Below are 13,533 nucleotides of genomic sequence, written 5' to 3'. Positions count from 1 at the left end.
ATAGAATTACCATAATATCCCACAGATGTCTCTGATTTTTAAAATCTACTTTGAATATAAGACATCATGAATTCAAGGGATTTTTCCCATTAACAACTGCAAAGCTGCTCCAAAAGCTTTCATCATTTTTATCACTTAACAAAAAATAGAAAAAATTAGATGTTTCCCAATTAAATTTTCTACAACAAGGAGAAATAAGCTACTAATTATTTTGAAAAATAAATGTATTACATTCATCTCATCATATATAGTTCTTCTAATTTTAAACAATATTAAAAAAATACATGTGTCTGAGGAATTTTAGAAATATTCAGTGCAGACAGCCCTTTAAACTTAAAATGAAGTAAAAAAGGCAATAAGGGCAATGGAAAGAACACAAATCAAGAAAAAGTTGTTTGTTACTTACTTGATGTTTCTAGCAACTCCTGATGCAAAGAGTAAGGAACTAATGGATCTGGTAGATCTGCAAAGAAAGCTTTCAGAGCCCCAGCCACGGCATTTACTGTTACTCCCATTGATTCTAGACAGATACTATGATCTGCAACACAAAATTTTAAAAATAGCAATGTAAGTAAAACCTACTGTTATCATTCCCCATAATGCTTCATAGAAACAAGAATTTATTCAAAACACCAAAAACTAAAAATTTTGCCAAATGATTATAAGGAAGGAAAAGGTGAACCTATGGACAAGCTATCACACCAACTTACAAAAAAATCACATGTAAAAAAATCTGACAGTATTACAAAACAGTAGAGGATCAGAAAAATAAAGTTGTCTAATTCCCCATGAAGACTTAAACGATTTTGCATTTGACATTAACTGGCTTCTGATTAATCAATTTTGCCCAGGAAGGTGTTATAAATTGTATTTCCCAAAATCCAGCTAAATAGCAAAGTAAGGCATTAAAAAATAGCACATTTACTTTCTTTAACTTCTAGGAGATATTTTACTATTTTTCACAGACTCAATTTCATTATTATCATCGAAGAATTTTTAATAAATGTTTTCATTTTAAAACATAAACACATCAAAGTGAACAGTCTAAACTACCAATCACATTTCATTACATTCTACAATGACAAAGGCTGTGTCAGAAATTATCCAGGCTTAATTGTTAATGCGTATTATTCAAGAGAGCTTTCACTAAAGTATCAAGATTTACTATTTGTGGGGCATAAGAAGCAGAAGTGAAAGCTTTAATGCCTAACACTGATGAACTGTTAACACAAGGAACAGCTAAGACTGCACTTAAACTCTTTCAAATCTTCAGATACCACCTAGGTAATATTTTAACACCACTTAAGCCACCTGCAACAAGACTTCCCTCCTATCCCTGGAGCTTCAGTGGTAATAACCTGGACTGTACCAATACAGCCCACCAGAGCATTAAGTACAGAGTGCTACGGAAGTTGGTTTGAAAGTGAAATCCTTTTATATTGCACTGTGATAAACCTACAGAGAATTCATGTTCTGTTGTGGCTTTAAATAATAAAATCTCTGATTACCTTGATCAAACTGTTTTTGAATGTTGTCTTGATCTGTTTTATTCCCACTAACACGGTACAGGCCTTCAGTACATAATCCTTAGAAGAGGAGAAAAAATAAATATTTAAAAGCAAGTTTACATACTATAAAGCAAAGAAGAACCAGTTACAACTACTAATTCAGAAATCAAAAGTACATATTGCTTTTCTTAAGTGCCTAAAAAGTTAACCCATTAATCACTACAGCAATATAGTACTACCAAAACACAAAATGCCAGATGTCTATTGAGTCCACCATTCCATTTAACGTGAATCAGATGAAGTAACATTGTAAGATAACAAGATCCTGATGCAGATATTTGTTGAATAATGTATCCAAAATTATGATCTTGCTGATCTCTACTAGTCTGTAATTTGATTATCTCTATTAGATTGTTATTTGCACCATTTTTTTAATAATCAAAAACCTAGATTCTGTAGTACCCGTAATATTTATGTTTTCAAGAACTGTCTTCACAGTTTGAGCTTAACAACTTATTATGGCAAGCAACAACATACTAAAAATACTCTGCAGGGAGAAAAAAAAAATCAAGCATTTGTAACTGCATCCTGAACTCTTAATTTAATGGTTTAACACACTCCTGTTTATGACAAGAACTTCATCTTCCAACATGCTTTCCCTTTTACCATTTATATTTTATAAACTTTGAATCCATCGCTTATTTAAGGTAAACTATCACATCATTTACAAGTCTTTCTTTAAGGGGTGACAGAAAGGAGGAAAGGTGTTAGGAAGCACAGATTCCATAAGCTTTTCATTATTACTTTGTCTTACCACACATTAGAGTCATAATTCCATCAGCCTTTCAAAGTAAACATTGAACAATACACCTTAATTATACACAAACACACTCACTTGCATACTCCACTCCAGTGATTATTCTTCCTACCACATTACTATCTTTTTTTTTTGCCCACAGCTACTCACTGAATGAAAGAGTCCATACTGATAATCACACCATTACCCAAGATATTTTTCTTTTTTAATTTAGAACCTATTAAAGGAATATAAACAATTTATAGTTTATTAATTCTTCAAGTTCCCTTTATGGGTGCAAAACTATCTATATACTAGATCTCTCTAATACTACATGGGCTTATTAAAAATTCACAAGTTTCACAGCTTTATGAAATCTCTTGGCCTTTTGCCATCATAGGCCAGTAACAATGCATTTTATATTATCAGATCAACACTTAACTTCTCTGTCACACTACAATCCTCCAAATGTGTCTTTTAAGTTACCAGGAAACACTAAGAATCCTATTACAATGTTCAAAGTACAGAAAGCACATGACTAGTTCATACAGCTGGGATATTTTTAACAATTTCACATGACTCTTCTAATTCATTATTTCCTTCTTAATGTCTCAACAACTCAACATGTCTATTTACTGGCTACATCAAGGCTATTTCAGTAAGCATTTCTTTAATAAACTTTCATGTCCATCATTTAGCTTTTCAATTCCATAGCCAAGAGTTTTCCTCTTGTAAATATACACCTGAACAGTCCCTTCAAAAAAACTGAGTCTAGTTCACAGATATCCTTGAACACCACCAGAAGGTAGAATTTGGTGGCACAGGGCAAAAGTGGTTTCAATGATTCAGTGATTTTCACATCTTGAAAGGAGTTTCAAACCAGACAAGAACAAACTACAATCAAGATTCTCTTTGTCTAGTATGAGAGAATTCTCTGTTGGAGACCTTACAGCCTCAGGTTAGTCTTTGTTTTATCCAATTACTATTCAATGTCTTTCTGCACAAAGGAAACTGCATGTGCTGCAATAGCAGTTTCTGAGAAGTTTAACCCAGTCACTGTTTAGCAGGAGTGTATAAACCTTGAATACTTTTTGAACTGGTGGCTCTGGAGACATGCTCTAGTGTGGTAACTGCGCTACAATTCTAAGAAACTAACTAAATCAACTTACAGTACTTTAGAAAATTTTCAGGTTAAACAAGGAGATGCCTAGTGAATTTAGGCATCTTCCAAAAATAGTGAAGTGCTGCAATTCTGGATTAAGTTAACTAAATTTGTCTTCTGAATTCCTCAAGGAAAGATTTTCCTTGCTTGTATACATTCTGGAAAGTCACGCTTCATGAAACGGTTGGTCTATTGTCATTGCACTTACTCCAAGGCACAGAAGAAGACAAGTTTAATCTGTAGTCTGAAAGTATTCTTTAAGTAATGCTCCAATTCTCTGTTGCTTTCTATTATGCAACTAGGTCTCTCCAATGTTTCTTACATCAAGAATCAGACACTCTAGTTCACTAGTTTTAGCTTTTAAACTTCTTGCATATTTACAATGTATACCTATAATAGAAGAGGGAAAGATCGAGAGCACTCAACACTTCTTTTATTCTGATAGCTTTTTAAAATTTGCAAACTTCTTGATTTTCCAGAATTTTTTTCTATGTTCTTACTCTGTTTGCATTCTGGTCCAGTCAGAATTTTCAACATATCCTTACCAAACAATTGCTGCAGTATTATATATCAGAATCATATCATTTATTTGCCTCTCTTGCTAGCATTACAACACCTCTAGGTTTTACACAACTAGATGCTCCTGACATCACATCACAATAAGCTCTACTTATTTCGAGACAGTATACATCCTCTTTGCCTAGACTACTCTTTTCTCAAAGTACATCTTAGTGCCTAATAAATTCTCTTGCACCTTCTTTTGTGCTGCCAGCTGTGACCAGGGTTCCATCCCATGTGGTTCAAAGCATTTCAGAGAAAATGAGCAACGTGGATCTGCACCTATATACATAACCAGTCTGCAGACACCTCAATTCTTAAGCTTCAGCATATTTCCACAACTCTTGGATCCTCCACAGAACATACTTACTTCAGCACAAGAAAAGACCAAAGTCTACCAGGTAAAATATCTATTCTCCATACCATACACTATGCTATGTAGTATATGCTTGAGGAAAGATGTAGAAAGGATGAGAAAGGAAAAAAACCAAAACCTACCAGCAATCCTTTCGTGGTATATCCTCCCAGTTTTCTGCAAATAGGCTTTTGCATAAGGTGTTGTAACAGCCACTTGGGGGTTTATCCTTCATTAATTCACCCAAACTCCTTCGAGTAACTGATTTTAGTCTTTACATCATGGTGAATGCAGTTTTGTGATTTCAGAATGTATATTATGAAAGCACATTGAGTTTATGCTCAGTACTTGAAGTTTGCATCATTTTTTTCTCAAAAAGAAGTAGTAACTTTTCTACAATTTCCCTGCACCAGTTTAGTAAATTTATGTAATTTCTCTTCCTCAGAAACGTTCTAAGCTAATAAATTCGGTGTATCTTTGTCCAAGAGTTACAATTACTCTCATACGTATTATCTTTCCCAATTCTTTCCTATTCTGAGAAAGGCTGAACCAAATTGCAACCAGTATCTAAACTCTGTGTACAGCATAGCATTATGTAATAGCATGATTTTTCTTCCTCCATAACAGTCTTTTCTTTTTTTTTTTCTCACTTGACAGCAAGTACAGAGAGTTTAAGTTTTCAGAGATATGTCTATGATGATTTCAAAGCCTTTTCCCAAGTGACAACAGCTATACTAACATTTAGACTGCTGAAAAGTCATAGTGTCTGCTAACAACATCCACAGCCAGGTTCTGCTATCATATTCTGTCTGTGTTTCTGAATACATGCCACAAACATAGCAAGTCTGTCTCTCCCAGTTCAATTCCTCCCTCTACAGTGGCCAAAGGGACTTTTCAGGACACATTCTCCACTACAATAGCTGAGACTATCATTCCCACATTTATCTTTGGAAATTTGATGATCTGTATATTTCTCTGATTTTATTCCATGGATTGATGTGGTGTATCTCTTTTCAACCCCTATGCTACAACACAAGACTAAAGGAACCACCACTTTACTGATCCAAAACAGTCATTTCTGTGTACACCTAGAATGTATATAACTAATGAGCAAAGAAGTCAAACTCTAAGCAAGAATCTCACACTAACTTTACTTACATAAAACATATTTAATGTGACCTTATCAACACTGGCATTTAAAGTACCATGACATACAATTCACACACTGAAAACCAGAACTAAAAATGTGTCTTACTGCTTCTTGCAATACAATAATTTATAACATATTGAAATGTTCAATAACCAATCAGCAGTGTAAGAAAATAAGCAGTACTTTTAGAAAGACCCTTATAAAAGGAGGCTCTCCAAAGCTGAATTAACATTTCTATAATTTGCCCTAATTGATTGTTAAACAAGGTCTCAATCATTTTATGAAGTGTCACTCAAGTCCATATTTTCTAGCCTGCCCATTTTAAGAAAAGAATACAAGACTACAATTAATATGACATTATGAATATGCCTAGGAAAACACAGGTGCATTCTTTGTTTCATTAAAAATGGGTGACAACAGAAGCATTGTAGTTTTCCAGGCATACACCTGTTTGGTCACTTTGGGTCTCAAGGAAAAAGTGGAGCAGCATAACTATCATACATAACCTGGCATCTTGGTCCTACCTGCATTGTTTAGGAATTCTTTATACCATTCCCACAATGTTTCCTTTGAAGACATACCTCATTAGCAATACAACTCACGTGCACAATGTGTTTTATGAGGATTTCAAAACATATTTGTTTACAGTTTTCAGTGATTTTACTAAATTAATGCTCTGCCCCAGTCTGGTAGTCAGTCTTCCATTAGGAGAAGTGACCTGCTTTACCCTATTGAGTTTGTTTCCTCTCTGTTGATTAATTCCAAAGTTACAAAATAAATTGGTGTACAGTCTCCAAGCTACTGAAACCTATTCTATGCCAATTTTTAAGTGATCACAGAAGGTATTTTCAGGAGATTATCTAGTGCAACCTCCTGCTCAAACAACAGTCAACATCAGATTTGGATTCTTATCTAAACTGTCCTTTACTATCTCTCAGATAGCCCACAATTTCTCTGGGTAACCTGAACTAGTGCTTTAATAATCTTCAGAGCAAAAGTATTCCCTTTCTTTCTAATCAGAACCTCCAATGTTAATGACCTTGTACTTCAGTTCTCTAGCCTGGCTGCACCTTGTCAGTAACCTCCTCATGGCATGGGAATCCACTTCTGGGTATCACTTCAGGCTCTTTCTCTCCAAGTTAAATAAAGCCGCATATTAGAAATTCCAGATCCTGACCCTCTTTTGCTAGACTCAAGTTCATCAACATCTCTCTTGCAATATTTCAGAAAATGCCCAACAAGTGTAGAGCACAAATTAGTAACCACTTCTGCTGCTGTAGTGCCTCCCCCTTCTTCTGGGATAGTCCAACAGAGAAGGCATGATCAGTCAATCTGCTCCACCACGACCACATGATCCTTTTCATATGGACCCAGCCAAGTGCTCAGCATGTACTACTGCAGGGGTTTAGTTCTTGCAATCTAGTTGAAAGGCCTGGCACTTGTCCTCAGTGAATTCCTTCAGGTTTCTGCTATTTCACTCCTACAGCCTGTCTATGTTCCCTGGAGCAGAAGCCCTGGTCTTGAAAACATAAACCATACCACCCACTACAGAATCACTCACCAACTTGATGAGGGTACAAAATGTGTTGTAGAGCTATTTAAACCATAATCAAGAGTAACAGTCATGGCCTGTGTGCAATTTTTGCTAAACATAAAGCTTCATGAGTAGCTGAGTCAATAATACAAATGAAAACAACTGTCTCACTCCCTGCCTCACCCATCATTGCTTCTGTCCTTCCCTTGCTCCTGCCCCGTCTTGCACTTGTGCATGGACCTGACTCTTAACTTACCAACTGCAATACTACACAGTAAGACTTTTTTACCATTTTTGTTGATACAGTTTTTCAAGACAGTTCCTAAAACCCTCTAAAGCTCCTTGATCAAAAGTAGAAGCAACCAATCTTGAATTTCTGGATTTTCCAGTCACTAGGAATATATTTCAATGATTTAACTGACTTTTTTATCACAACAAGCACTGCTGACTCATTTTCCTTGCCCGTTTCTACCAAACATCATTTTCTGGAGACAAACTTTGCCTTACCTATACTGTCAGTGTAAAAATCTAGCCTCACAGCAGATTCAGCATAAAAAGCCACGGTGTAAGCTAGGTTTGAAGGAAATACAAAGAAGGCAATATTCTTTTACTTGAAGTACCTCCAAAACTGTAAATTTAGAAGCATTACAAAAATGGCCTCAATATCAAAAGCAGTAATTATCGTACATATATCGAGTACACAATTTTTAATTTCTATAATAGCTCTCCACAGGAACTGTGAGATAGGACATTTAGCTCTGTCAAATTCCTTCTTCCATCTTTATTCCATTCCTTGTGTCACATAAACTGAGTAACTAAATTATTAAAACAAAGATATTCTAATAACTTCACTTGGCTAAATTATTTCATGTACAATTAACACTCTATTAATGCTATCAGTTTTCTATGAAGTATGGAATCTAAAATTTATAATCTGATCAATGAAGTACATGGATAGCAATATTCTATAAAAAATTAAAAACATTTGAAAGCTCAGAGGAAAAAAAATACTGATATTAAAGCTGAATATCATCGAGAACTATTTGTACTCAATGGTAAAACTACTAGTATTCGTAATGCTAATTTGATGTCTCCTTCCTTGGTAAAACAGAATGAAATGTAATCTATAGCAAACTATTCACCAATGCACAAAGAATCCAAAAAGTAAAGCCAAAACACAAAAAAATACTGAAATATTTTTAAAAACCCCATATATGCTAATAGTATCAGCATATGTCATTTTCCCTGAATTATTCTAGGTTTGAGAAAATTTAAAAATCAACAACAGTAGGTGCTGAATAGGACATAAACAGTCCACGGAAGAGTTCATCATTAAATCTGAGATGTGTGTAACAGCATAAAAATGTTACCAATGAAACACTCAAGCTACAAAGCTGGCATAAACATGTACACTTTCTACACTTACGATTGTACATTCAAGAAATATTTTTCCATTATATTGCAATACAAAATTCAAACCTTATCAACATTTTGTTGAAGACATTAAATCAGCCTTCAGAAACCTGTTCCTCTCTGAGTATCAAATACCTTATTCTCTCCACAATAATTCTTAGAGAAAAACAGAATTCATGCAATTCATACAGCTAAATGGTTTCATTTCAAAAAGTATCTCAATTCTGCTATCTATATTTAAAAAAAAATGAGTTGCACTAAAAAAAAGTAATGGTCTACACTGGATTTTTTTAATTTAAAAATAGCAGGCAATCTTTTTTCTAGTATATCTCAGTATAGCACCATTACTTCTATACAGAAATAGCCACTACAAATTTCTTTAAAAACAAAACTCTAGTTTCCCTTCTAAATACATTTCCATAAACTTAGTTTACAGAACATCAATAAATTTTAAAAATTCATTACAAATGACGCAACAAAATGAATTTCTCTTCAGTCCATCAGGAGAAAGCAAAAACCTGACCAGAACAACTGAATCATCAAAACATTCTTTGGAGGCCCATAACCAAAAAGAGCTACCAATGACAGACAACTGAAGAAGCTGCCTTCACAGGCAAGTTACAAACCCATTTGCAAAGGATGTAAAGGAGGGAAAAGCACACAAATATCATACATGTCACTAGTCACAGCAAAGTATTCATATAATCTGTAAAAGATGACAGATAAGATAAGTATCTCTACCAAAAAACAGTTTTCTTGAAAACATTATATACTTATACAAAACGTTTAGTGGAAAACTTGGTAATTCATAATTGGTAAATTACTTACCTGAAGGAAAAAAAATATCTTTTGCTCATTTTGTTCAGTAAACCAAGAAAGAACTCTGACAACCAACCAAAATATTACACATCCTGCTACAATTACAATTAATTAAAAAATTAAAGGCTTGGATAGAAAAAAGGTTTTCCTATAATCATGGATGATGTAGAAACAGAGGCAAAGTTTGTTTACAATATTTAGCAAATCTTTCTTCCATTCTTATCCAGAAGTGACAGTGGTATAAAATTTAAGATGTTCTCACATGATATTGTGCTATTTTTTTTTTAATAAACAGATTGCAACCAGACCAAGTATTATGTGCTATTGCTGCTTCTTACTCTCAGTACCAGTGACAGTGCAGACTGCTGTGAAATAGAGGTTCTAACACATAGTTACAGCTTAGCAGCTTTAGATCTAACTCAGCTATTAACCTGAGTTAATTGCCCCTCAGTTTCTACTTCCAATGTTATCAAAAAGATTATAAGGGGATTCAATATATATATATATATATATATATAATATTTCAAAAACTAACTGGTTGGCTCCAAAAAGCTAAACCAATTTAGAATAAAGCTTTTTGTTGAAAAATACAAAAGAGAACCACGGAAACAATAACCTTCATCTATAGGCACAGACTTATCTTTACTAGATCACCCTTTACCTTGACAAGAACAACATGGCTTCTTCAGAGGAAAAAAAATCTGTTGATTTATAAAAGCATAGAACTTTTAAGCCCCTGGCTTTACTTTAGTTTTTTCTAAACTGTTCCTCTTCTAATGACACACACTTTTTTTTTTCTTGGTGAGGATATTCCAGAACATTATGGTAAAACAAAAATCTGATGGTATTTTCTGCATGTCCTCAATTCTTTAAGGTTTATGGTAGAGCAAGAATCTTCAAATATACTTCAAGTTACTATTGCCTCATCTAGGCATCTGAAATAGCAAAAACTGTTTTTCACACTGTACTTTCTAGCCTCAGTCAAAATTTAGATGAGCGGGTGCAAAGCATTGCCTTGTGTTATCTCATTAGACAGAGAGAACAAGAAAAAATAAGATTAGGCCTTCAAATCGAGATTAATCACATCTTCACAAATTCAGCCACAATCCAAATTACATAGAAAGGAGCTGAAGTCCATCAAAGTACCTGAAGAGGAAGTGCTAAATAATTATATCCTCTAGAAGAGAAATATACAGATTAGCTGAGCTGGAAAAGACTGCACTTCTTGATTAAAAAGACAGTGATAATAAACACTGGTAATCAGAGCAGTTCAAACTGACAGCAGGCTGACTTGTTAAGAGACAAATAAGTACTGAATAACTCCTCAGGGCCAAGCAGCTTTATGATATAGGAATGGTACCATTCTGAACTCCAGCCTGGAGCCAATAGGTCCTGACTTGCCTTGTGCAGACTGATCATCCCCAAAACTGTTTTTGTGGATATTTCTCAGGCAATCCCAAAGTCAATGATGTGAGCCTATCTCGGTACAGGATTTGACAGCAATGCAAGTTAACATTCTCTTCTCTCAAAGGCAACAAATACATTTTATCAGAACCCTGTCTGAAACTCAAATACCTACAGCATATTAATCCAATATAAAAATAATACACACCAGAAATAAAACTCCAAGCCAAGTGAAGAAGCTGAAAACAACACCAAAGCTACTTTACACAGAATCCAGACTAAGAGAAAGAAAACTGTAATGCAGATCAAAAGTAGAGGTTTTTTCCTAAGTGCTTACCAAAACTAGCAAGACAACTACAGTCTTCACAGTCACAAAGTTTGCAGATGGCACATTTGTTCAGCTTACATTTATGGCCAGAATTAGAATTCTCCAATTGTACAGCAGCACCCCAAGATGAACTAACATATATGCAGCTAATGGAAAAGTTGTGCCTTCTGAGTCACAACTCTTGAGGAAACCCTACATTCTGAACACACAGCAGCTTAACCCAGCATCTTATTTTCCCAAGATGGGTAATGAGAAGAGAATAGATGTGCTAAATCTTTTGGCTGGTCACATGGTTTGACAATTACCAGGGAAAAATAAGACAGAAAATAATGTTCCCACACTACTACTACTACAGTTCTCTCTCTCACCCTACAAGCTGGTGAAAATTCTTTGGAAGAAACATTTTTTTTCAATGTTTACCACAATGATGACAATTCTTTTATACAAATATAACTTTTAGAACTGGACTTATAAATTTGCTGTTTGAAAGTATTCTTAAAAAGTGAATCATTGCTAGATACTACAAACCCTTGAACCAAGTAGTATGAAGATACTACAAACCTGGTCAATACCAGTTAATATCTGTTATTTATGTATAGTAGCTGTATGCAGCCACATTTAAAGAATAACAATGACATTGAGTCACCCATAAACTAGGTTGGTTTGTTTTGGGTTGGTTTTTCTTGCTAAAGAAAACAGCAAACATTATAACACTGACTGTGCCACTCTATTATGCCTTGCCCTTTTTCTTCATTTCTCATTTTTTACTGGGTGTGGTGGAAAAAGCAAAATCAAGAGGGCAGAAAATACAGCTCTTACCTTTAATCCATAGAAAGTAAAGGCTAAAGACAGATCCATACTAATATCTCTGACTCCAATAATATCAGTGTCTGAGGTTTCACCTCATTTTTTTATTGCAATAATGCAGTATGTAAGTTCAAAAACAGCTATTAGTCTTGCCACCTGCGGTAATTATTTTGGAAACACTATTCTTACAGATGGCAGCAAAACTGAATTTTACTATAATAAAGAAAACCCTTCACCTTTACTCCTGCTAAAACTGCCACTGTCATATTATAGTCAAAAATGTATTAGAGATATAAGCAAATTTAAAAAAAATTTGTTGTTCTACTTGGCACTAAACAACATCCCACTGTGGACACACATCAAAAGATGGTCCTGCACATGTTCCAGTTCAGTCACACTGTCATTTACCTCAAATACAGGAATACAGCATTTATAAAACCTCAGAGCAATCAAGAGCTACACACTAACAGAAAACTAATGCTTAGAATCTTTAAAAACAAACCAGAAAAATCCCCACAGAACCCCAAAGAAAACCCAACCACAGATCACTCCCAAACCTCAAAACAAATCCCCACTCCTAACTGTAGTCTTCTGTTTGACCAGCAAAATCATCCTACTTGCCTCATGGTCACACAGTAAATAGGCTGAAAGTAGGGACAAACACACAACCAGGAAGCCAGGGAGAAAGGAGAGAGAGAAAACCATACTGTGAAATTTCACTCTAGTGTAAGCATGTATGTCAATATTTTACATTAAACTGGGAAATTATATCTTAAATAGATTAATATTTTTCATGGAGAATTACAAAGTACTTAGAAAATGAATGTTTCTGTCTCTGTAACAAGTTAAAATGCAAAACTAGGTTTACCTTCAAAATCAAGAAAGCAAGCTGACTAATCATACCAAGTTGGAAGCCATTTCAAGTACCTGGTTTTTATAACTGGAAAAGGAGGATTTCAGAGCTTTTAAATAATGAAGTAAAACACAGTGGCAATAGTGAGACATGCAGGACTGGATTGCCATTGGCTTAAACATCATTTGGCACGAGAAAGTGATGTAATTTTTTGCTTAATTACAGGCAACATGTTAAACTTCAGACATTTGTCAAAAAGTAATTAAGTATTTGTACAAATAAAGTCAAAAAACCATCACACATTAAAGCAACAAATTTAGAAAACACATTCTACTTTTTAAATACGCCTAGATCACAATTATTTATTTCTGGGATAAAATTCTAAAAGCACTATAAAACAGAAAATGAGAGGCTTTACTCATTATGCAAAATGGGAATGTCTTTCCTCTAACAGTCCTATCTTACCTGTATCTTCAATGAATTGCACACATTTTTCAACAAACAGAGGTATTGGTTTCTCAGGTGTAACCAAATCCTGTAGGGGCATCCCAAAGTAATTACTTTCCCAGTTTCTACGGATTGGAGGATTGAATGTCTTAGTTTTCTTTTTCGGCTACAACAAAACAGAGTTATTTAAGTAATATTCAAGCAACATTTTAACCAACTCATATTTCAATTATTCAGTAAACACAACCAGATCATACATCTATCAGACATTAAAATTCCTCTATAGCAAACTGAATGAATAAAAATTAAACGTACTTTTAAAATTATAAAGTACTTAACTTTAAAATAATTTTACATTAGATAAAAAGCACTCAGCTACTAAAAGTTTTGATCCTTTTT

General features: G+C 34.4%; 1 protein-coding gene across 2 annotated transcripts in view; it reads right to left on the bottom strand.

Moving 5' to 3' along the window:
* ARHGAP5 (Rho GTPase activating protein 5) overlaps positions 1–13,533 on the bottom strand; it is a 46,525-nt gene that overhangs the window by 8,962 nt on the left and 24,030 nt on the right. For both annotated transcript variants that reach the window (XM_079310213.1, XM_079310214.1), the window contains 3 exons: positions 13,153–13,300; positions 1,509–1,586; positions 407–538 (listed from right to left, as the gene is read on the bottom strand). In XM_079310213.1, the coding sequence (XP_079166339.1) occupies positions 407–538; positions 1,509–1,586; positions 13,153–13,300 (358 nt within the window). The remainder of the gene's footprint in view (positions 1–406; positions 539–1,508; positions 1,587–13,152; positions 13,301–13,533) is intronic.

This window comes from Erithacus rubecula (genome assembly GCF_903797595.1).
Source record: "Erithacus rubecula genome assembly, chromosome: 6".
NCBI classification, from domain to species: domain Eukaryota; kingdom Metazoa; phylum Chordata; class Aves; order Passeriformes; family Muscicapidae; genus Erithacus; species Erithacus rubecula.
This window is presented reverse-complemented; position numbering and strand designations above follow the sequence as displayed.